Genomic DNA, 22,724 nt, shown 5'->3' with positions numbered 1-22,724 from the left:
TAACTTGTTCTCTTGCTTCATTAGAGATTGACGATGGGAAGATTGCCAACTGCTGTAGCTATTTCAGTTGCATTATTATTTATTTATTTATTTATTTATTTATTTGGTATTTAACTTCAGAAAATCACGGAAAGCAACAATATCATGCTCATATGTATAGATGGTGTATTCTGGAAAATTTTTGTACCCCATGATTTCCAGTGTGGTCTTAGAAAATCTCCATTTTAAGGGCTATTTAGACCTTTGCCTTAGACCTACTGTACACCTTTAAGCTAAAGAGAATTGGCACACCCCTGCCTCTTCATGTTAATGTGCAAAATGAAGGGTAAGAGTATGGGGAATGGCTAAGGGGTACAATTAGGATAGGGCCAATGCTTGAACTATGTCATACATAAAAAAATTAATAATTTTCCTTATGGGAATTTTGCATTAAGATTCATTCATTCATTTTCCTTTGGCTTAGTCCCTGATTATCAGGAGTCCCTAAAGCGGAATGAACCGCCAACTGTTCCGGCATATGTTTCACAGATGCCCTTCCAGCTGGAACCCAGCACTGGAAAACACCCATACACTCCCACACTGACACACTCATTCACTATGGCCAATTTAGTTTACCTAATTCACCTTTACAGCATGTCTTTGGACTGTGGGGGAAACCGGAGCACCCGGAGGAAACCCACTCAAACTCAGTGAGATATGCAAACTCCACACAGAAATGTCAGCTGGCCCAGCTGGGACTCCTGATCTGCCCTGAATTACGATTATATTTATAATACATAAGGTAGTTTTCCACAATGGCAGAATGTTTTATTAGCTTAAATGTTCTATTCAGTGCTGATCTGGGCCTGATAATTCTCCACTTTGGTGTTTTATTGCATTTATTAGATGGTTCCCACACATTTTGAGCATTTACTGCTCTTTTTGTTTTTGGTTTACTTAATTAATGCTATGCAATATTTAGACGCTGCCAATTCCTTCATACCTAGTCAAGCTGCTACGCACCTTTTATACTTACTTTTTATACTTTTTCTGTTTTTTTATTCTGTTAGAAAAAGCAAACTCCCGAACCACACACTTGCACCAGAAAACTCCAAAATGCTTACAAAACATAATTTCCCATGTTTTTGATTTACATATTACAGGTTAACCATAGGTTTACCTATGCTTCTTCACGATTAAGAGTGCACTACAGATGCAGTGAGGATACAAAACCAAGTCCAAAAAAGCTAAAGTGTCTCAAACTATGAGAAAATGCAGTAAATAAAGTTTAGGCATACACATCATTAGAAAATCGGACAGCGAGTGGACCTGTTGGTGTACCATTTGTATATCTGTATTTCTTTATTTTTATAATGTAATTTGGCATTGTCTGCTGAAGCAGAAAAAATCAGCACAATATTGCTCTAAATGTATAAGCTGTGCCTCTGGGGGTGTGTCTGTAAATTGTGCAATAGTGTGCACAAAAACCGCTTTCAATTCACAGTTGATAAAGGGTGCCATTACATTAGAAAAAATGCAAACCTCATTTTTAAAAGTTTGAAGTATACAGAAAGTGTCAATTTAGTACACTTTAAAGTCCAAGCCACAGCCTATATTATAATGAAAGTCTGAAGAGTGCATTTGTATTTGGAAATCTGCTCCACTGTCCCCTGCATGAACCTGCCGCTGCTCCCATAGAGGATGATTTGAAAACTTTATTCTGGGAGAATATATTTATGTGATTTTTTTCAAAAGTTCTGGTATGTGGCAAGCCCAAAGAAACTAACTAACTAACTAACTAACTAAATTAATAAATAAATACATTTGAAAAAGAAAAAAAAAAACAGGGATCATATCTAAATCCTTTTTTTTTTTTGTTTTTTTTTGCCACCCTGAATAAACACTTTAAGCAAACATTTACCCATGAACCACTTTGAGTGGCGGCAAGACCAGCATGGCTAACTCAAAATAAAACTGGTGAACGGGCCCCAATGTCCAAAGCAATGACAACAGAAAATGTGGCTTTAAACCAGTCATGATTAAAAAATGTATAAATAAATTAATAAATCAATAAAGCAGCCAAACACACTGGGCCAGATTTGCCAGTCTCTGGCCAATCCTGAAGCAGACCTAAAGAAATAAGTTGCCTCTACATATCCTCCAACACCTCCCCTCCTCAACCTCAAACCGTATACCAAAACAGCTCAGGGGTCAAGCCCCTGCAACAGGCAAGACCTCGGCTGAATCAACAAAGTACATCAATAGCTATTAGTGAATACAACTCTTGTGTACGGCTCTACTTCTCAGGGGGAAGGAACTGGCTCGATTTCATTCTCAATCAAATGCAACCATTTTGTTCTGGATAAGCTAGATTTTTTTTCTGTAGCATTCTTAACAAATGCTTAACAAATCATATTGAGAACTAAGTGTCTTTCTTCCCGAAAGTGGACAAGAGACTTATTAAATGTATGTGGGGATTGAGTCGAATCAAAATATTGAAGCATCTGTTTTCTTTTTTTCACCTTTTGATAATGCTGTGCATAATGGAAGTCTTGCCAGTAAAAACAGAACCTTATGAAATATTTTGGGACCACTGCCAGTTAATTTGCACAGGAAAAACATTCTTTTTGGTGCATTGAGGAACATAGAAGGGGGAATTTAGTTTCTTTTACATTGCTTAAGTCCTTTAGCTGTAAAAACATAAGCAGAACTGGGGTAACAGTTAAAATCAGGACAGTCTGTTATGATCCAAATGTTACCTGATTTCAAGCTGTGATGCTGAAGTTGGAGTCACTGAGTTCAGCCAATATTTGGTGAAGAATGTTTGTGTTCCCAGATGGATGGTTTTTGAGTTTAAACTGGTTTTGGACTGAATAAAAGCCTCACCTGAGTTTGCAAAGTTTGAACAGAGTTGAAGAGTGAAACTCAAGCTAATGCTGCCCTTTCCAACGAAAAGCAACAACTTCTGACAGTTTTAATATTTCATTTCTTTCCTTCATTTATTCAATTATAATTTTAAAGAGACTCGTCAACAGTACAATCCTATCCTCGTGTATTTATATTTACGCTATTCCAAATAAAATAAACCATGTGTTATTTTAACAAACAGAAATCAACACTTTTAACTAACAAAAAGTCATAATAAAACTGTCATGAAAGGGTCTAAATATGTTTTTTGAGATTAAATAATTCTTGACACAGTTTTCAAGACCAAAGAAACAATGATTTTTTTATTTATAAGTTGTTGTTTTTTTTGGAGCCTACCAAACCAAAATCAGTCTGAACTGCTTAGTTAGTGCATTGCCTTTTTCCAATTTCTGGTGCAGCCTAGGACTGTTCTCTAAACATTACACACATTCAGGGCTTGACTTCAACACCCACCAACTAGGGATGTCATGTGATCATGTGATCGGAAATCGGGTCCAATCACGCAGTTTCAGAATCGATCGACGTTACCTCCAGATCAGAACTCGAATATATACAGAAGTGCTCTGTTTGTTAACAGAGTTGTTGAATGTTCAAATAAAGTGAATTAAATTAAAATAAGGAACATCCTGCGCCTTCTTTATTCTTTTTTTCTGTTTTATAGAAACATCAGATCGAATTTTGGTATCAGTAGATACGCAAAATCAAATGACTCTGATTCAAAAACCTGATCGGGACATCCCCACTGCTAACCCGACAATGGGGGTAGGTTTCAGCTGTGGCAGGTTAGACGGTCACTCCCACTAGACACTTTGGCTGATAAAAGATTATTTTAAAATTGTAATTTTCTTAAAAAGAAGATTTCAACAATAAGGATTGCCCAATGAGGGGCCAGTGTGAGAGATGACAATAATAACTGTGTTCGCGTGAGCAAAAGAAAACAGGTGAATTGAATAAGGAGCACAAAATCTAAATCTAAGTAATTTTTGCATGCCAAAGTCAATTTTATGCATATAAAATATATTTTCCCAATAACAAAATTGTGGCTAATAAAAATATTAAGTGGCTAGTAGGGATGTAACAATATTGTAAATGCCGTCATACCGCAATAGTAATTTTGATCAATATTACCGTGGGCGCATGACTCAATTAAACTATATTTCTGAGAAAAGTTTGCTTAGGCGAATGAAGCAAACGGGAGGTAGCGGGATCTACAATTCCCAACAGCCTAGGTGTGGCCATCATCCTTTGCGGTCTGTTGTCACTACAAATCCAGTAATGCGGAAATGGAGTGTGTTGCTAGAAGCGGGGAAGAAAAAGAGCTGAAAATGATCGAACCTAAAGCAGGTTTTAAATCGGATGTGTGGAAGTATTTCGGTTTCTTTCTAGAAAGATACGAAAAAGGAAAAAAGGTGACAGAACACAGCACACTTGTTAGATTGATACAGACATTGACTTGTACCACAAAGAGACCTCTATCTCACTCATGGCTTGTCCTCTCAAGTGGTGGAAAGACAATGCACAAAGTTACCCACTGCTGTCAACCTTGGCTAAATCATATCTCTTTGTCCCAGAAACCTCAGTCCCAAATGAGAGGGGTTTTTTTTCTGTTGCAGGGGACATGCCCAGAGATCCCAGCTTTTACCAGATTATAGTTATATGATAATTTTCCTTAAAAAAAAACATCTCTATCTGAGTGAGTGATTAAATGTTGAATGTGATGAGTTTTCAACAATAATAAATTGAAACTTTTTTTTTTAATATGGTTTAATAGTTTTTTGTTATTAAATATGAAAAATTGAAGTTCCTGTTTCTAAACTTACAGATAAATGGCTAATTTGTATGTCATTGATACTGTATGTTCAGTGCTAAGGTAAATAAACACTTTTGGCACTTTTTTCGAATCTTTTCATTAGTTTTGTTTTTCCTATAAATTATTTAATAAATACCTTACCGTGCCATTCCTACCAAGGTATTATCGTACAGTGAAATTCTGATACCATTACATCCCTAGTGGCTAGTGGAAAACTACTAGTCAGAGTGGCCGGGGATCAAAAAAGTTCATGAAAAGCTCTGCACACATTCCAACTGAAGTATATACTCTATAGCACTAACAGATGACTGTACTGACAGTTTAAATACAAAGCATCCAGAAAGTATTCCTAGCGCGTCACTTTTTCCACATGTTTTTTATGTTACAGCCTTATTCCAAAATAGATTAAATTCATTAATTTCCTCAACATTCTACACACAATACCCCATAAAGACAATGTGAAAAATATTTTTTTTTTTAAATGCTGCAAATTTATTACAAATAAAAAACTTAAAAAAATCACATGTATGTACTGTAAGTATTCACAGCCTTTGCTAAATACTTTGTTGATGCAGCTATTATCATGTGTCAAGTCTTTTTGAATATGATGCCACAAGCTTGACACACCTGTCTTTGATCATTTTTGTCCATTCCTCTTTGCAGTATCTCTCAAGCTCCATCGGTTTGGATGGAAAGCGAAGGTGTACAGCCATTTTCATATCTCTCCAGAGATGTTCAATAGGATTTAGGTCTGGGCTCTGGCTGGGCCACTCAAGGACATACACTGAGTTGTTGTGAAGCCACTCCATTGATATTTTGGTGGTGTGCTTTAGGTCATTGTCCAGCTGGAATATGAACTGTCGCCCCAGTCTGAGGACAAGAGCACTCTGAAGCAGGTTTTCATTCAGGATGTCTCTGTACATTGCTGCATTCATCTTTCCCTCTATCCCGACTAGTATTCCAGTCCCTGCAGCTAAAAAACATCCCCACAGCATGATCCTGCCACCGCCATGCTTCACTGTAGGGCTGATATTAGCCTGGTGATGAGCAGTGCCTGGTTTTCTCCAAATTTAATGCCTGGAATTCACTCCAAAGAGTTTAACTGTCTCATCAGACCAGAGAATTTTGTTTCTTATGGTCTAAGAGCCCTTCAGCTGTCTTTTGGCATACTCCAGTTGGGCAGAGGCTTCCGTCAGGCCACTTTACCATACAGGCCTGATTGGTGGATTGCTGCACAGATGGTTGTCTTTCTGTAAGATTCTCCTCTCTTCACAGAAGAATTCTGGAGCTCAGACAGTTACCATCGTGTTATTGACTGGCCGACCAGCTCTAGGAAGAGTCCTGGTGGTTCCAAACATCTTCCACTTATGGATGATGGAGGCCACTTTGTTTATTGGAACTTTCAGAGCAGCAGAATTTTTTTTCAGTAACCTTCCCCAGCTTTGTGTCTCGAGACAATCCTGTCTCTGAGGTTCAATTCAATTCAATTCAATTCAGCTTTATTTGTATAGCGCTTTTACAATGTAGATTGTGTCAAAGCAGCTTCACATAAATGGTCATAGTAACTGGAACAGTGTGGTTCAGGTTTTACAAATCCTGTGTCTCACTTACAAATCCTGTGTCTTCATGCTTGGTTTGTGCTTTGGCATGCACTCTCAACCCTGGGACCTTATATAGACAGGTGTATGCCTTTTCAAATCATTTCCAATCAACTGAATTTAGCACAGGTGAACTCCAATTAAGCTGCTGACACATCACAAGAATGATTAGTGGTAACAAAATGTACCTGAGCTCAATTTAGAGCTTCATGGCAAAGGCTGTGAATACTTATGTACATGATTTTTCAGATTTTTTTATTCTTAATACATTTGCAACAATTTCAAAAAATATTTTTTCAAATTGTCATTATGGGGTATTGTGTGTAGAATTTTGAGGAAATAAATTAATTTAATCTTTCTTGAAATAAGGCTATAACATAAAAAATGTGTAAAATAGTGAAGCTCTAGGAATATTTTCCGGATGCACTGTATGTTGCAAGTGCTAGATTCACTCAATGTACTGTGAACAGGAAAGAAAATGTTAAACAACATGAAGCAGCATTAATGTACTTTCACACTGAGCCTGATTAGACAGTGCAAATATACAATGTGATGATGCTCTTGAATCCAAACAATAGTTCCCTATAGAGTTATTCACTTCAGGTGTAATCAACCATGGCACAACAAAACCATGGTTGTTTTTAGTTTTTAGTTTTTTTAACCAGTGTGTTTTCGCAGTCTATCTCAGATATATAGGCTGCCCAGTTTGGTTAGACTTTAGATCACGAACCTGGAGCTTCTGCGCTTGCATAAAAGTCAGAGCACAACACAGAGCACAGAAAATTGTGTCTGTGTTATGCCTTTATACACACAATAAATGTGTCCCAGGAAAGGAATACATGTCAAGTGTTTGTTTGAATATTATGATGTAATTTCAGCCATAAAAATCTTCAACAACAAAAGGAGATTTTGTGGCAATGAATTGTAAGGAAAAGGGGACACAATGATAAGCTGAATAATTTATAAAGTGGTAAGCATGAAAGATGTGTTTCTGGAGTAGTATCAAATGTTGTCTGAATATATTTTTGTGCATAGCACAAGGGACTAGATTAAAGCCAAATGACAAGATACATATGTTAAAGAGAATATGAGAATAAGTGTCAGAGAGTGCAGGCTGTTAAAAATATGTATTGTTGTGGTCAGCGGCAGATCCCTCGAAGGCATGAATTTGCTGTAGATGATCGGTTGATTTGTGTTAGGTGTAAAAGCCCAGTTTGTTTATTCTCCTAACTTTATAGCATTGCTCTTAAGAGTGTCTATGAAAAAAAAAAAGCAAGGCCGGATTGCAACAGGCTCCAGTTTTCCTGGCCATGAATGGACCAAGAATGAGGTCTGGCTCCAAAACAAGAACCATTCTTGTGGACAAGAGAAGCTCTTGAATGGTTAACAGCTGGAAGGGAAGGTTATCAGTAAATGACAGATAGAAGTGTTGGTCGCCTTCTATAGAAGACATACGCTTTGTATACTCTAGTAGGTCTTTCCTCTTGAAGCTTAAAAGCTTTATTCTCTATTCATTTCATTCCCATGGAAAAGGAGACTTGGATCGTCTTTAAAATTTCTAATTTTGTGCTTCACAGAAGAAAGAAAGTCAAAGAGGTTTTGAAGGAACATGAGGTACAGTAAATGTCACAGTTTATTTCCCTGGTAACTGTCCTACGTATTATTCATCAGCTATGTATAATCCATCTTATCTAAATGGATTGTAGAATTTCATGCGCATGCACCTGAGTCTTCATGACCCACTTTTGCTGCAGTAACATGAGGACAGACTCAGAACATTGTGTTATAAGGTTAAACAGCATGATGATTTGAATGAAATGTTCTGTTCTACAATTCCACATTAACTTTAGCACTGTAGCAACACAGCAAGAAGCTCACTGGTTCAAGTCCCAGCTGGGCCAGTTCGCATGTTCTTCCTGTGTTGGCGTGGGTTTCCTCCAAGTGCTCTGGTTTCACCCACAGTCCAAAGACATGTAGTACATGTGAATTGGATTAACTAACTTGAATGTAGTGTATAAGTGTGTGTATGAAAGTGAGAGTGTATGGATGTTTCCTACTACTGGCTACCAGCTGGAAGGGCATCCATTGTGTAAAACATATGCTGCAATAGTTGGCGGGCTGATAAATAAGGGACTAAGCTGAAGGAAACTGAATGAATGAATGTTATTTTTTCAGTTTGTCTCCCAACACTGGCAGTAACAGATGATGAGCTTCAGAAGTGTGGAGAAAAGCCACAGTTAGTAAAGGTCGGAACACACAGTGGTATGCTAGAGATGTCAGACAGCAGAGATGTGTTTACAGTGTACAGCCACTTGCGACAGTTCAAGTCTTATGTGCTTCTAGGTCACTGGCACTTCGGTTTGATGTAGGCTGTACAGCTACATTGTATGAACTTGAGAAAAAGACTATGACAGCACAGCACAGTATATTCTAACCAGGCTGATATAACAGCAGTTTCATGCAATGTCCACCAAAAGGGAATATACAGCATCACAGCACAACTAATTGACCAGAATTGTGAGTTTACTGTGTGAATTGAATTAGAAAGATGTAGGCTACTACCCAATAATAGCAGGAAATCGCATCTTTTTTTTCCCTCTGAACTGAATTGTTAATATGGGTTGCATTGCAGTTACAAATGATTTTGAGAGTAGTTAAATTAATAAAAAGAATGCTCCAAAGTTACAGGTTTAAATGAAACTCGTTAACCATTCATTGAATAATTGTATCTGTGAAAGTATTCATTTAATCATTTTCCCTTGACTTATTCCCTTTATTCATCAGGGATCGCCACAGCGGAATGAACCACCAACTTAAGCATATGTTTTACTCAGCGAATGCTCTTTCAGCTGCAACACAGTCCTGGGAAACACCCATACACATTCACTCACACTCATACACTACGGACATTATTTTCAGTTTATTCAATTCACCTATACCGCATGTCTTTGGACTGGGGAAAACTGAATCACCCGGAGGAAACCCACATCAACACAGGGAGAACATGCAAACTCCACATAGAAATGCCTACCAATCCAGCCAGGACTCAACCCAGTGACCCTCTTGCTGTGAGCCAACAGTGCTAACCACTGAGCCACGAGTCACCCATCTGTGAAAGCATATACTGCAAATAAGGTATAAAATGCTCACAACGTATAGTTTTTAACTAGTTTAAATAATTCTTCACTGAATAATCATACACAAGTGTGCAAAAGAAAAAAAAAAATTTATATCAGAATTGTTCGATGAATGAAAAGCTTTTAAGCAACTCATTTTTAAACAAATTAATAAAGGTACTGGCAACAATTTACAATACGGGACGCATGTTAAATGTTAGTTGATCAAGCACTAAACAATGTTTGTAAAACAATAAATAATTGAAGAGCTCAGATGCAAAAGCTCTAAATGTCATCTAAAATTTTCTTCTAAAGTTAGCATTTTTTCTCAGAAAATGTAGGTTCAGTAATTTCACTTTTATGTTGATGAATAGGGTATTTCAATTGCCTTTAAAGTGAAAAACTAAGTCTAAATATAGGAGGTAGAGAAAAATGCTTGTTTTTGAAAGTCATTTCAGATGGCATTTAGAGGTTTTTACATCTGAATTCTCTAATTATAGTTCATTATTTACTAATGCATTAGTTAATGCACCCTGAGCTGACCTTAACTACAACGAACAACTGTATTTTGACCAGCTAAAATTAACAGATTAACAAATACATAAAACAGTGCAGATATTCTTTCTATTATTTCATATTGAAAAGTATCAGTCGTCTATGGTTAAAATAGCCACGGCCATGTCACCCTGCAGCCCAAGACTGGTTACTCACTGAAGCTAAGCAGGGCTGAGCCTGGTCAGTACCTGTATGGGAGACCACTAGGGAACACTAGGTTGCTGTTGGAAGTGGTGTTAGTAAGGCCAGCAGGGGGCGCTCAACCTGTGGTCTGCGTGAGTCCTAATGCCCCAGTAAAAGTGAAGGGGACACTAAACTGTCAGTGGGCGCCATCTTTCGGATGAGACGTTAAACCGAGGTCCTGACTCTCTGTGGTCATTAAAAATCCCATAGCACTTCTCGTGAAAGAGCAGGGGTGTAACCCCGGTGTCCTGGCCAAAGTCCCTCTATCGGCCCTTACAATCATGGCCTCCCAATCATCCGCTTCCACCGAATTGGCTCTATCACTGTCTCTCCTCTCCACAAATAGCTGGTGTGTGGTGAGCGCACTGGCGCCGTTGTCCTGTGGCAGCCGTCGCATCATCCAAGTGGATGCTGCACACTGGTGGTGGTCTGGAGAGACCCCCCCCCCCCCATGATTGTGAAACACTTTGGGTGTACGGCCATACACAATAAATGCGCTATATAAATACAAATACATTACATTACAAAATGTATTAGTGTACAGATTGATGCTTGTGTGTTGTGCAGACTTGTTTGTTACCTGCAGGATGCTCTACATGTAGGAGTAGAATCAGTGGGTTGTGCAACAGAGCTAATACCAGTACTCAAAGAGGAATTCAAGGCATGATGGGGGAAAAAATGGAAAAGTTCAAAGTATTTCAGCAGTGAAGTGGATCTGAGAAACACTGTGAACATGTAAGACTGCTACTGGCAGCAAAAACAGAAGAACACTGATTCCTCTGACCATTAATATCATTATTTTTCCCGACAAAGGTGCATTGGGGATGAAGTTCTGGCTCAGGGCCAGAGTCCCGTGTGAAGCTCAGCCAGGAGTTCAGCTACACAGCCAGCTTTGAGCATCAGTGAGCGAGGAGACTCATTCAGCACCCTGGCCACAGAATACAGCAGTTTGCAATAAACAGGCCAAGATATGAGTGACACAGAGCTGTAGATTAGCAGTGGATCATTCCCAATGCTTTGTGAACATACCGACTGCCAACCCATCTTCAGTCCTTATAGTAAATGTAATGGGTTGACTCTTTGATAAATCTGTTGACATTCTAAACACCTTGTTGAGTTGCTGAGCAGAAACAGAACCGTTCATTTTTTTCTCCACTTCCAAAGGAATGTTCACAGGCTTGAAACGTGCCTGTGTCATGTAAGAGAGCCTCCCCTTTCTCCTCCTCCCCCAGCTAAAATCATCCCTCCATCCCCCACAACGACTCTCAAGAGGAAATATCTATTTCACAGGCTACATGGGAAGCCCTCAAAATCCATGGTGGCTATAATTAAGGCCAGTGAAACAGAACTTGGTGTCGAGTCAGAGTGCCACTTCACATCAAACAGTCAGACTGTCCACATAAGCATTTGGTCCATTTCTCAAGAAAGCCACGGATTTTGGTGGAAAATCTAAAGCTACAAAAGCCTCTGTGGCTCTTGTTGAAATAAACCAAGGTTTCAAAGGGCACACATCAACACTGATGTCATTCTAAGACAATTTAGACATTCAAGTTTAAGGAGGATGTCTAAAGAAGTCTCGGACATCACTCATATTAGCTTGAGATGCTGGTTCTAATCAGACTGGAGAATCATTCACTGAATCACCCAGTGAAGGCTGATAATCTTTTTTATAATTTAAGTCATAGTTCAATTAAAAATAGATTTCTTTTTTATTTTGATAAAATTATGATTTGATGTTTCAAAGGTGAATAATAATGAAATAAAACAGCAAATGCGTCTAACCTTTTTCATTTCTGAATTGTTAAGCCTGGTTTATACTCGAGATGTCCGCTAGTTCGCTTGAGTGCTGGTGGTGACTGTGACGTCATTGTTGTGTTTTCGGAGGTTTGCTTTCGGTGCACGTGACAGGATTTCAGCTGGCAAAGCGCACAACTTTTTTTGAGACTCGAGCGAACAGTTCGCACGGCACCGCATTTGATTTGAGTTGAATATGAACCACTTTAAAGAGATTTTGTCTGAAACAGGTATGACTGTACAGACATCTTTTTGATCCGTCTATGTGTGATGATACCTATAACCAGATGACCAATAATTCTTGGCTAGAAATTAGAAAACAGCAGTGGGAAAGGAAGAATATTTTTGTTTAAAAGTTTCTAAAAACTTGACGGATAAATTTGTCAATACCAAAAAGGCAAAAGTAGCGACCCAGGTGGTTTCAATAAATGATTACAGAATGTAATGTAAATGTTTTTTCCATCATTCATAGGTTTACACTGATGTGCATATTACAATTTTGAATTTAAAACAATTTAATAGTTGCAAAACTATAATGAAGTAACAAATTACTTCTCTGATAACTGGAAAAGAATATTTGAACCTAAAGGTTTACAATATGCTGATCCCCTATTTTTTTAGGCTTTATTGGTGATGCTGGTCAGGAATGTTGGACCATTGTTGCCTTTTTAGCATAGTAAAGGACAGAAACTAGCTAGACAGTAATTTGTCAATTGTGGAATGAAATAAATCTAAACAAAACATCAATATTATTTAGTAAATGTACTTTTGTTTTTGCTTTTATTCTTTCCATAATAAAAAAATATATTTGTTAAGCAATCCATGTTCTGTTTTGTCATCGATATTTTAATAGCATAATGTAGAGCTGTCCGAGATATGAATAAAAGCAAATGATGCATCAAAGTTTGATAAAAAAACAAAAACTTAAATGCTTATAAAAATCTTTATAATTATTAAAATAATTATTGAATGATATTAATAATATGACATAGTTCCGGAAAATTTCTACTTCTATGTTTATCTGTCCGATTTTACAGTCGTTTACTTTTAACCTCCCCATTGTTTTAAAAAAAATATCTCAACGGCTAACGCATCAAGTTTAAAAGCCTCGTTCATTTTTTGAGGGGCTTGCACACTCAGCGGAGGTCTGTGGCGTGGCACCAGGCGAAAGAACACCATTGACAAATCAAAAATTTGACAATTTTAATTTACATGGATGTATTCCGGGTGACACGGTGGTGCAGTAGGTAGTGCTGTCACCTCACAGCAAGAAGGTTGCTGGTTCGAGACTCAGCTGGGTCAGTTAGCATTTCAGTGTGGAGTTTGCATGTTCTCCCCGTATTCGCGTGGGGTTCCTCCAGTTGCTCTGGTTTCCCCCACAAGTCCAAAGACATGCGGTACAGGTGAATTAAGTAAGCTAAAATTGTCCATGTGTGTGAATGAGAGTGTATGGGTGCTTCCCAGTGATGGGTTGCAGCTGGAAGGGCATCTGCTGCATAAAAAACATGTGCTGGATAATTTGGTGGTTCATTCCGCTGTGGCGACCCCAGATTAATAAAGAGACTAAGACAAAAAGAAAATGAATGAATGGTTGTGTTCCTTGATTGTGTCCTCATTTGTTGCTGTACATGAGGCATGCACTCTTTAAACTGTCATTGTGCTGCACTATAATTCTACCTTTTTTATTATTAACTTCATGCTCATATTACAATAGTAACTAAAATAAAGAAAACTGATTTGTGATTCAATGCAAATTGCTACAACTTGGAATTATTAGATGTTACTTTAGAAGTCTTAAATCTTAAATCAATCCAATAAAACCTCTATATCCAAGTCACTGAATCAGACAAAACAGTTAGTGATTCTGACTACAACATCCAATGATAAAATGATGTTCTACCATGAAAATAAAAAGTATTAATTCTTTTTGCAGACTGGAATCATAATTAGAATACATTAAATGACAAATTACATTTATAAGCAGTTATTTTAATGAATCTCTCAGTAAGAACTGCAAACTCATGACTTTTCGATTTAAATGAATCTTATAGTAATTAGTCTGACAGTGATTAATTGATCCACATCAGATTCACCAGCGAGAAAATTACTTCAAATTGAGCTGATCTTATTTGTACAAGCAATTGCACACATCTAGCACGAATATCTGTTGACACTATTATTCATGTGACCTCGTCAAATATCCATTGAAGACATACTCAGTCAAATTCAAAATATCTAGATTTTTTTTCATTGCATCATAAAAAATAAATAAACCATTTTCCATGCTTCTAACAAACAGCTTACTTCCTTCTCTTTGTCAATGTTTTGGTTTCTTATTTCCTATGTAGGTCACTGGTCTATCTAAAAAGTCAGTTAGTAGAAAAGCTGTCACATTCCAGTTCAATCCAAGGAGAGAGAGAGAGCGAGAGAGAGAGAGAGAGGGAGATGTGTTCAAGTTAGGCTGAAATGAATAAACCCCTGTGCTAAATGCCATCGCTTAATTCCCAAAAAAAAAAAAAAAAAAGATTTTCCCAGTGAGTGCCTCATCAGCCCAGCCATCAATCCTTTGCCACAGCTTGTCTACATAAACTTTTTGAAAGTCTATGCAAAATCGATTTCCCAATTTGCTTGCTCTATCTCCTATTGAAGAGTAAAGCTCTCCTCTGATGTTGGACAGGCCCCCGGGAAAGCAGCTTCATCCCATTTGTCAGCTTCCCGGGGTGACCCACAGTTCACTCAACTCCACTATCACTCCGGACACTCGCCTAAAGCACTCAGAGTCTTTTGTGAGGAAGCAGACAGGCCAAAAGATGCACAGTACAATGTAGAATTTCCCTGAATGATCTGATTTGAAGACTGTGTGGTAAGCATCGCTCTCAGTTGTGGAAGGTGAATGAATGCCTTTTCATTTTCACTGTAAGCAAGATTTTCAATGAATAAATTTCAGACCATCATTCTCACAAAGGTACTGGGTGGATTTAAAGGACTTGGAGTATAATAAATAACTCATAAGGACTGCATCGTTATCTTATTTTTCATCTTATTTTGAGTTTTGACAGCTACAATACAGTCTATGTTGGTTGTACAAAACTATTAAAATATGAAATACAATGGGTCTCTCTTTACTAATATTTGCAAATATTATTAGTAGGTTAGTCATTTGCATCAAACATGCTGAAATAGCTGCTTCTCAAATGGCACACTATACACTCATGCAGTATGTACTTATGCACTTAAACACTCAACAGCATAGTACATGTATGTAGTGTCATCCCAAATGGAGCACTAATGTTTTTTTACTAAGCGGAAATTCAAACCGTTTCCCTAATGACGTTTGACGGTTGCCAAATCAGTGAAATAAATTACTAAACAACCAAATAATACCTGCCATGTGTATAATTGCATTCACCATCGGGACGCGCTAAAATCACTCTCGTTACAAAATTTTGCTTGCACCATCCAAAATAAATAAAGTTACCTAACATGTGCGGCAGATAGCTCCACCCCTTCCGCTACGTGAGCAAACCTGCAGTCATTAGCCGCGTTTCCACTATCACGCCTAAAGCGAGCGAGCCAGGGCGAGCCAAGGCCAGTGGCGTTTCCACTGTCACTTCCGGGGCCTAATCGGGCCAAAGCGGGGCTTTCTTGGGCCAGCGGCCGGCCTTTTTTGGCCCGCCGAATACCTTGGGCCAAGGAGGGCCAGCTGGGGCTTCGGGGCGGAGTGAAAGAAGAGGCGGGCAGTTTTCTGATCGCACATGAGTACATGCGCCAAACAATTAAAGAAATAAGGGAAAGAAAACATCTAGCCTTATAGTCTGGGGTCTTTTTGCGTATGATCACCCTTATGTTTCCCTTTTAAATGTAAGGCTGCTGCATAAAATAATAAAGTAGGCTAGTTTTAATTTATAGTGACGTTCTTTGCTGCGTCCTCCTTTATATTTCAATAACGCATAATAATCTTTACACCATATCAAAGACACAGCAGACAATAAAGGTTTTCGAGAGTTTTTGTCAAGTTTAAAATGTTTGTTTGTGCACGTTTAGATGCCTGTATGTGTGTGTGAGACCGGGCAAGAGCGCTCCCTTCACAACTCTGTTATGCCGCGAGCGGCTCTTTTCTTTATTTATTTTGGAGATAATACACAATATTAATACAACAGAAAGACATAAAACTTAACAAATTACGTGCCCACTTTCGTAGACTTTAAACAATATAGTGTCATATCTTAATAAAATAGCCTAAGCTATATTGAAATATAATTTAAAGAATTACAAATATCAGATATATATAAAATCGCATTAAATAAATAAACCAATATAAAATAAACAAAAGCTAGCTATATATAGGTAGCTTATATACAATACATAAATCAAACCGTTTTAAAGCCACATATAGCCTAACTTTCATTCTACAAAGACCTGTATGAAAAAAAAGATTTTTGATATTTTCTAAAAACAATTAACACCGGAGAAGGTTTGAAATATTATTTATAAAGTATTTGGATGCGATGATATTAATCAAATCGCGCAAACAGAGCATTATTTGGGTGAGTAAATGCAGAATCTAGCCTATTTTTTTACTTTTTTTTCTACACTGTCACCCAGTCCTGCTCAGCGCTGCTTTAAACGCATTGGGGGAAAGTCCAAACACAAAATGTGTTCTATATCCTCAAACAAGTGTTTATGTTTTTATATGATGTGGTTAAATTTATAAATGAAACTTTAAATGAAGAGCTTTAGTGAATAGCTGCTGAGCGCAACAAATATGGCTATAATTTATTAGGCTACTCGCTCTTGTGCTGAAACACTTAACACGACGTCTATCAAAATGAGGATGTTATAAAATACATGCCATATCGAGTTATAAATGAGAATTTCTGTGGCTTTATATTATGGATGTGTGCGCTCTCTGTGTTGGGTCCCTGCGTTAGTGGCGAGAGCACTCGATGCACAATGCCAACAGTCGGTCGGCGAGTAAACAAATGTAAAGAATGGAAATACACAGGTCTGTGCGTATAGACATTTCATGTACTGCTGTACAGTAACGTGTCATTTGTTTGTTTCGGTTGTCTTCATTTTAATGGTTTCGTGATGATTCTGTGGTGTGCTTTATCTGCCTGTCCTGATTCCCGCTGAAGGGGGCAGGCTGTGTGACGTTTGATTCGGGGACGTTCTGTGGGCGGTGTTTGTGTGACGCGCTGTGAGCTACTAGCCCGACAGTGGAAACGCAACATGATTTCGGCCTCATTTCTCAACCTCCCGGGCTATTGGCCCGGCCCGGCCCGATTAAAGCCCTAGCTCACACTGGCCCGATAGTGGAAATGCGGCTATTGAGTGCGTGAAGTGCCCATCATTATACACTTCATTTTACCGGCTGAATGAGTGCATCATCCAGGTAATTAAAGTGCACTTACTATTTTTTTTTTTAGGTTTTCAGTGTGAACGCACTACTTACACTCTTTATACTACAAAATTGTGTAGAATAGTGCATAAGTATGCGATTTGGGATGTAGCTCATCTCTATATAAGGTGTTTGTGCATATAACCTTTCCTTTACATGCTCTTATCAAATATGGCACCATCTCTACAGAAAAGCTTTTGTCATATCCTTGAGTAGGGTTGTAACAATATACCGGTATGACGGTCTACCACGATTTGAACGTGCACGATTATCATACCATGAACAATTGCATATCAACTGTTTTAACCCTTAAAGACCGAGACAGCCGCCCGCGGCTAAAAATAAGTATTGCTCTTAAATGTTTAATAACTTTTGATCCGCTGATCCGATTCATACAATTCAAAGATTGGCATAAAGAACAGAATCTCAGCTTTCCAGTGCTGTATCACATAACATTGCGGACTTTCAGAGGCTCCGGAATCAGTGCGGGTACGTCATCAAAATTTGACAAAGCTGATTTGACAAAGAAACGCTCGTCACTGTGTCTCCGGACAAACCAGACATGATACATTGATGCTTTGTCCCTCCTCCATGCCCAGATTGGTTCAAACTCGCTATATCACAACCAATAAGCATAGGTTTCGCTTTTGTTTGTGGACCAACAATGAGCTTTTTGAACAACACGGAATGAGAGATAGGCATACATTTATGCGCGGCTAAATAAAACGCAAAAAAAAGTTTTGCATGAAATAATTCTCATACTAAGTACTTTTGCATGCACAGCAGCACAGAAACATGACAAAACAGTGACACAGCAAAGACGAACTGCTGCTCTTGCTGTTTTCAAAAGACGCAAATGAAGGTGCAGCTGTTTGTCTGCATTGCAGACAACCATATCCAAATCCATATCCACAGACAACCATATCCATGCTGGCACATAAAACCTAAGGATGTTCCATATTGAATCTAGTTTCGTTATGTAACTATTTATAGTATAGTAAATATTTACTATTTATCTATTTTTTACTGAGGATTTGCACCATGTTTATTTGGACTTTATTTGGACTTTGACACATTATTTATTATTTTCTTATTTTTTTATTTGTTCATTGTAAGTGGTGTTGTTTATAGTAACTGAAAATATATTATTTGGAAAAAGTCAAATTTGCTTCACTGTTCTATTATTTTGTAACATTTTAACATACCGTATACCGCGAAACCGTCAAACCGTGGTATTGTTTTAGACGATTATCATACCGTAAAAAATTCATACCGTTACAACCCTATCCTTGAGCAATGCCAAGTGTCAAAACTAGACCAAAACTAGACTGCAGATCTATCAATAGCCTGTGGCACATACGAGCATATGTGAGTAATTCAGAGAAACAGTTTTGAGCAAAAGGTTTTCATAGTGCCTTACGATTTGTTACTTTGTCCTTTTTGTGCTTATTGTGTTGGTTATTTCTAGATTTTTTCTGCAAATTTTGAATAATTTGTTGTTTGTTTGTTTGGTTTTGTGAAATCATTTGTATACAGATTTCATGCTACAATTAAAACTTCATACTGTACAACATTTAAACCATAGTTCCCAACTCCTGGAGGGCTGCAGCTCTGCTTAGTTTTGCTCCAACCCTAATCAAACACAGCTGATCCAAATAATCAAGGAGTTCAAGACTACTAGAGATTATGAAGCAAGTGTGAGTTGGAGGTGCTTGGAGCTAAACTGCATGTATGCAGAGCTGCAGCCCTCCAAGAATTGAGTTTGAGGCTATTGATTGTAACAGTATTATACATTCTTACTGTTTACACAAACTACAATGATTTGGTGCAAAAAATTCAATTATACTAGGGCTGCACAATATATATCTTTTGACCATCGATATTGCAATGTGTGCGCCCGCAATAGCTCATTGCAAGAATTGCAATGTTGAGTTGGAATTACAGTTGACCAAAAACCTCAAGACAAAACACATGAGATTTGTAGCAACACTGCAGAATTTAACCACAATAGAGTGAAAGTTTAGCATCTGCATGTGTTTAAGGCCCTATGACTATGTGAATATGTGTATTTTAAGAGAGTTCAATAAAGTTTTATTTTAAAGTTATTTAAAAGTTATTTAAGAGAGTTATTTTAAAGTTTACTAATGATTAGTTTGGTGACAAGGTCGTTTAATGGTTAGCACTGTCGCTTAAAAGCAAAAAGGTTGCTGGTTTGAGTCCTGGCTGGTTTCGTGTCCCAGTTTGTATGTTCTCCCCATGTTGGTGAGGGTTTCCTCTGGGTGCTCTGGTTTCCCCCACAGTCCAAAGACATCTGCTATATGTGAACTGAATAAACTAAATCGGCCATAGTGTATGTGTGTGAATGAGTATGAATGGATGTTTCTCAGTACTGTGTTGCAGCTAGAAGGGCATCCGCTGTGTAAAACATATGCTGGGTAAGTTGGCAGTTCATTCCACTGTGGCGACCCCTTATGAACAAAGGGACTAAGCCGAAGGAAAATTAATTAATAATTTGTTTTATTGAATTATTTGCATGATGAAGATTTTGCAATGTTATTTAAGATTTTATTATTCAATTTCTGTACACGAATACTGTTAAAGTTGAAAACCCAAAAGAACATAAAGTACTGCTTAGTTATTTCACCTTAATATTTGCTCAATTGTGTTTATTTATTACAGCACTTTGTTTATTATGTGTATATAATAAATTACATAAAAACATAATTTTACCCCCCCTAAAGCAATGACTCTATAGACCAGGGGTGGGCAAACTCGGTCCTGGAGGGCCGGTGTCCTGCACAGTTTAGCTCCAACTCTAATCAAACACACCTGCTTAAAGATTTCTAGTGATCTTGAACACACAGATTAGCAGGCTCAGGTCTGTTTGATTAGTGTTGGAGCTATACTATGCAGGACACCGGCCCTCCAGGACCGAGTTTGCCCACACCTGCTATAGAGCTAATAGAGCTATTTAAGTAATTTGGTGAAATGTTATTTATATTGCATTACATGTTGCAGAGAAAAAATATCACAACATCATTTTTTTCCAATATCATGCAGCCCTAAATTATACCCTTTAATATAATTCATTATAATAATTATTTGTACGTATTTACTGACTGAAAGTACTATAGTATTGAATGTTGGCCATATATTGATTTCCAGCAATGATTACTGCTTTATCGTATAGTACTGTGACATACGTAGCTAGTTTGGAAAGACGTCACAACTAGTCGATGACGGAGTGAGTGGGCGAACTGTCACTATAAATTAAAATCAAGTCAAATAAAAGCAAATTGCAAATATTCTTGGGAAGAAATGTGACGGTCATAGACACAGGATCCCTGCAGGTTTGGAAAACGCTGAAAATGACTCACCACTCAATGCCAGTTCAGATTTGCATAGAAGTTTGGATAGTGAGCAGCAGTGGAATCATAAAGTATAAAGATAGGCCATTATAAGCCATTATATGAACTACACAAACCTACCACTTTGAAATCTCACATTTCTAATTACATTTATGTCAGACCTTACTTTCTAAGTTCAAATCCAAAGTAATATTACTGCCTGAAAGGTAAAAAAAAAACACTCACCAGCCCATCGCAGTTGTTAATGGCGACAGAAGCTCCAGGCACATCCGTGATGTCCCCGATAAAAGTGCAGTCTGTTTTTAGCAACTCTCTTTTAAGTATTCGTTCAAAGTGGGTTCTGTTATCAGTCGCATTTCCAGCTATTTCGATATCATCGTGCCATTCCACCATGGCTCCTGGAGCCACTAATCTCTGATTGGGATGCAGTCTGAGGTGGAATTCCTTGCCAAAGACAGTGATGTTAAAGAACAATCTGTCAGGTGCTGGCGCTGACCCCTCCAAAACATCCCGCTTCACACGTTGCTTGTGATTGGCTGATAGAAAATGCGAGAGGAAGTGTCCCTCTGCGTCCGTACTGATGGGAGTAATGAGGCCATACTCTTTCAGACGGTTCTTCAACAAATCTAAGATAACACAAGACAAACACTGATTATATTAAAATTCTTGTCGTGTTACATGTAAATACAAGTTGGATTAAAAGTGTCAAGTCAAGTGACAAATACAAATCGCTCTAACTAGTGTATTGTGTCTTTTTTTAAATATAATTGGCAACATAAATGTTTTTATAAACAAGAAAAAGCTAGCTGTGTGTTTTAAAGTCTCCTAAACAGTTGTTTATAGGCATTTAACTGCCTGTGAATTTTCAAAGCAATTTTATTTGAGCTTTTGGCATACCTCTTGGCATATGAATAATGGTTTTGCATTTCAAATAAAAATAAATAATGTGCTCGAGTGAGAACCTCATAGCCTTGCAATTTGTTATTATAGTGTACTTATGTGTCTTTTGAATCTGCTTAAAAATGACTTTTCTCTTGAATGTGAATAAACTTGTTTAATAGAATAAAGCTAAAAACAAGCTATAAAACATTAAATGTTTCATGTACAAATAACTGTTAAACTATTTAAAATTTGTTAACAAGATTTTAAGGTGTTATCAGTTTCAGCACAATTTAGTCAATTGAAAACTAAATTGAAGGCGGCTGAAAAAAACTCTGTCAGGCTGTGAAAAAGACTTATACCACTTAGACATTTAAGAGATCAAGTGTATGTCTTCGCTGTACGTTTCCTAAAGTTCCCTCACTGCTAATTAAAAGGAGAGAGAGAATGATTTCTTAAGTCTAACAGAGTAAACAATGTATCACCCTGTGCATTTTGCTTGTCATTCCCAATTTTAATTAACAGACTATAAAAGTCTATTAAAAGTTCTTTAGAAACTGACTTGAAGCATATCTCAGTGTTACCTTGGGCCTTTTTCTGTACTGACTGTTAAATTAGTTCTGATTAATTGTCTGATAAAAATATTTGTCATTAAACATCGAGAAAAGAAGATGCAAGTGATAACAGTCAAACCCTGCATGACTTGGCAGAGTGTGACCCTAGTTTGCACTCCACAGTTGTCTATGTAAATTATTGAAGCATCCAAAGTTACAATAGTGACTGTTTCACCCTAAAACATTTAAATAAAAAAAAAGAGCTCACAAAGAGTGGAGACGTGTGCGGGAAAACAAGGCTGTATACTTTACCTTCTTTATCTATAATTTCACCAGCCTGCAAGAAAAAGAGATACAGAGAGATAAATAGACTATGCATGAAACACACAGTCAAGAAAAAAAAAAGAAATTACAACTGGTGCACAAAGAAAACCATAATATATGTGAAATTGTCATGAGAAAAACCAAAGCTGACATTTAACTTTCCATTTCACTTGTGGCAAGCCATTTTAACATCCTTTTTTTACTTGGCATTTTTGTAGGCTACTATCACTTCATT

At 37.6% G+C, this 22,724-nt stretch overlaps 2 protein-coding genes across 7 annotated transcripts in view; both read right to left on the bottom strand.

Annotated features, from left to right (window-relative positions):
• adamts3 (ADAM metallopeptidase with thrombospondin type 1 motif, 3) overlaps positions 1-22,724 on the bottom strand; it is a 214,814-nt gene that overhangs the window by 190,567 nt on the left and 1,523 nt on the right. For all 6 annotated transcript variants that reach the window (NM_001287096.1, XM_073949700.1, XM_073949701.1 and 3 more), the window contains 2 exon segments: positions 20,958-21,358; positions 22,478-22,502. In NM_001287096.1, the coding sequence (NP_001274025.1) occupies positions 20,958-21,358; positions 22,478-22,502 (426 nt within the window).
• Positions 18,566-22,724, bottom strand: part of dmrt1 (doublesex and mab-3 related transcription factor 1) — a 346,340-nt gene continuing 342,181 nt past the window's right edge. Inside the window, exon 4 of the transcript XR_012405807.1 lies at positions 18,566-18,652. The gene's annotated coding sequence lies outside the window, so the exon portion shown is untranslated. The remainder of the gene's footprint in view (positions 18,653-22,724) is intronic.

Source organism: Danio rerio, chromosome 5, assembly GCF_049306965.1.
Source record: "Danio rerio strain Tuebingen ecotype United States chromosome 5, GRCz12tu, whole genome shotgun sequence".
Taxonomy (NCBI): Eukaryota; Metazoa; Chordata; class Actinopteri; order Cypriniformes; family Danionidae; genus Danio; species Danio rerio.
This window is presented reverse-complemented; position numbering and strand designations above follow the sequence as displayed.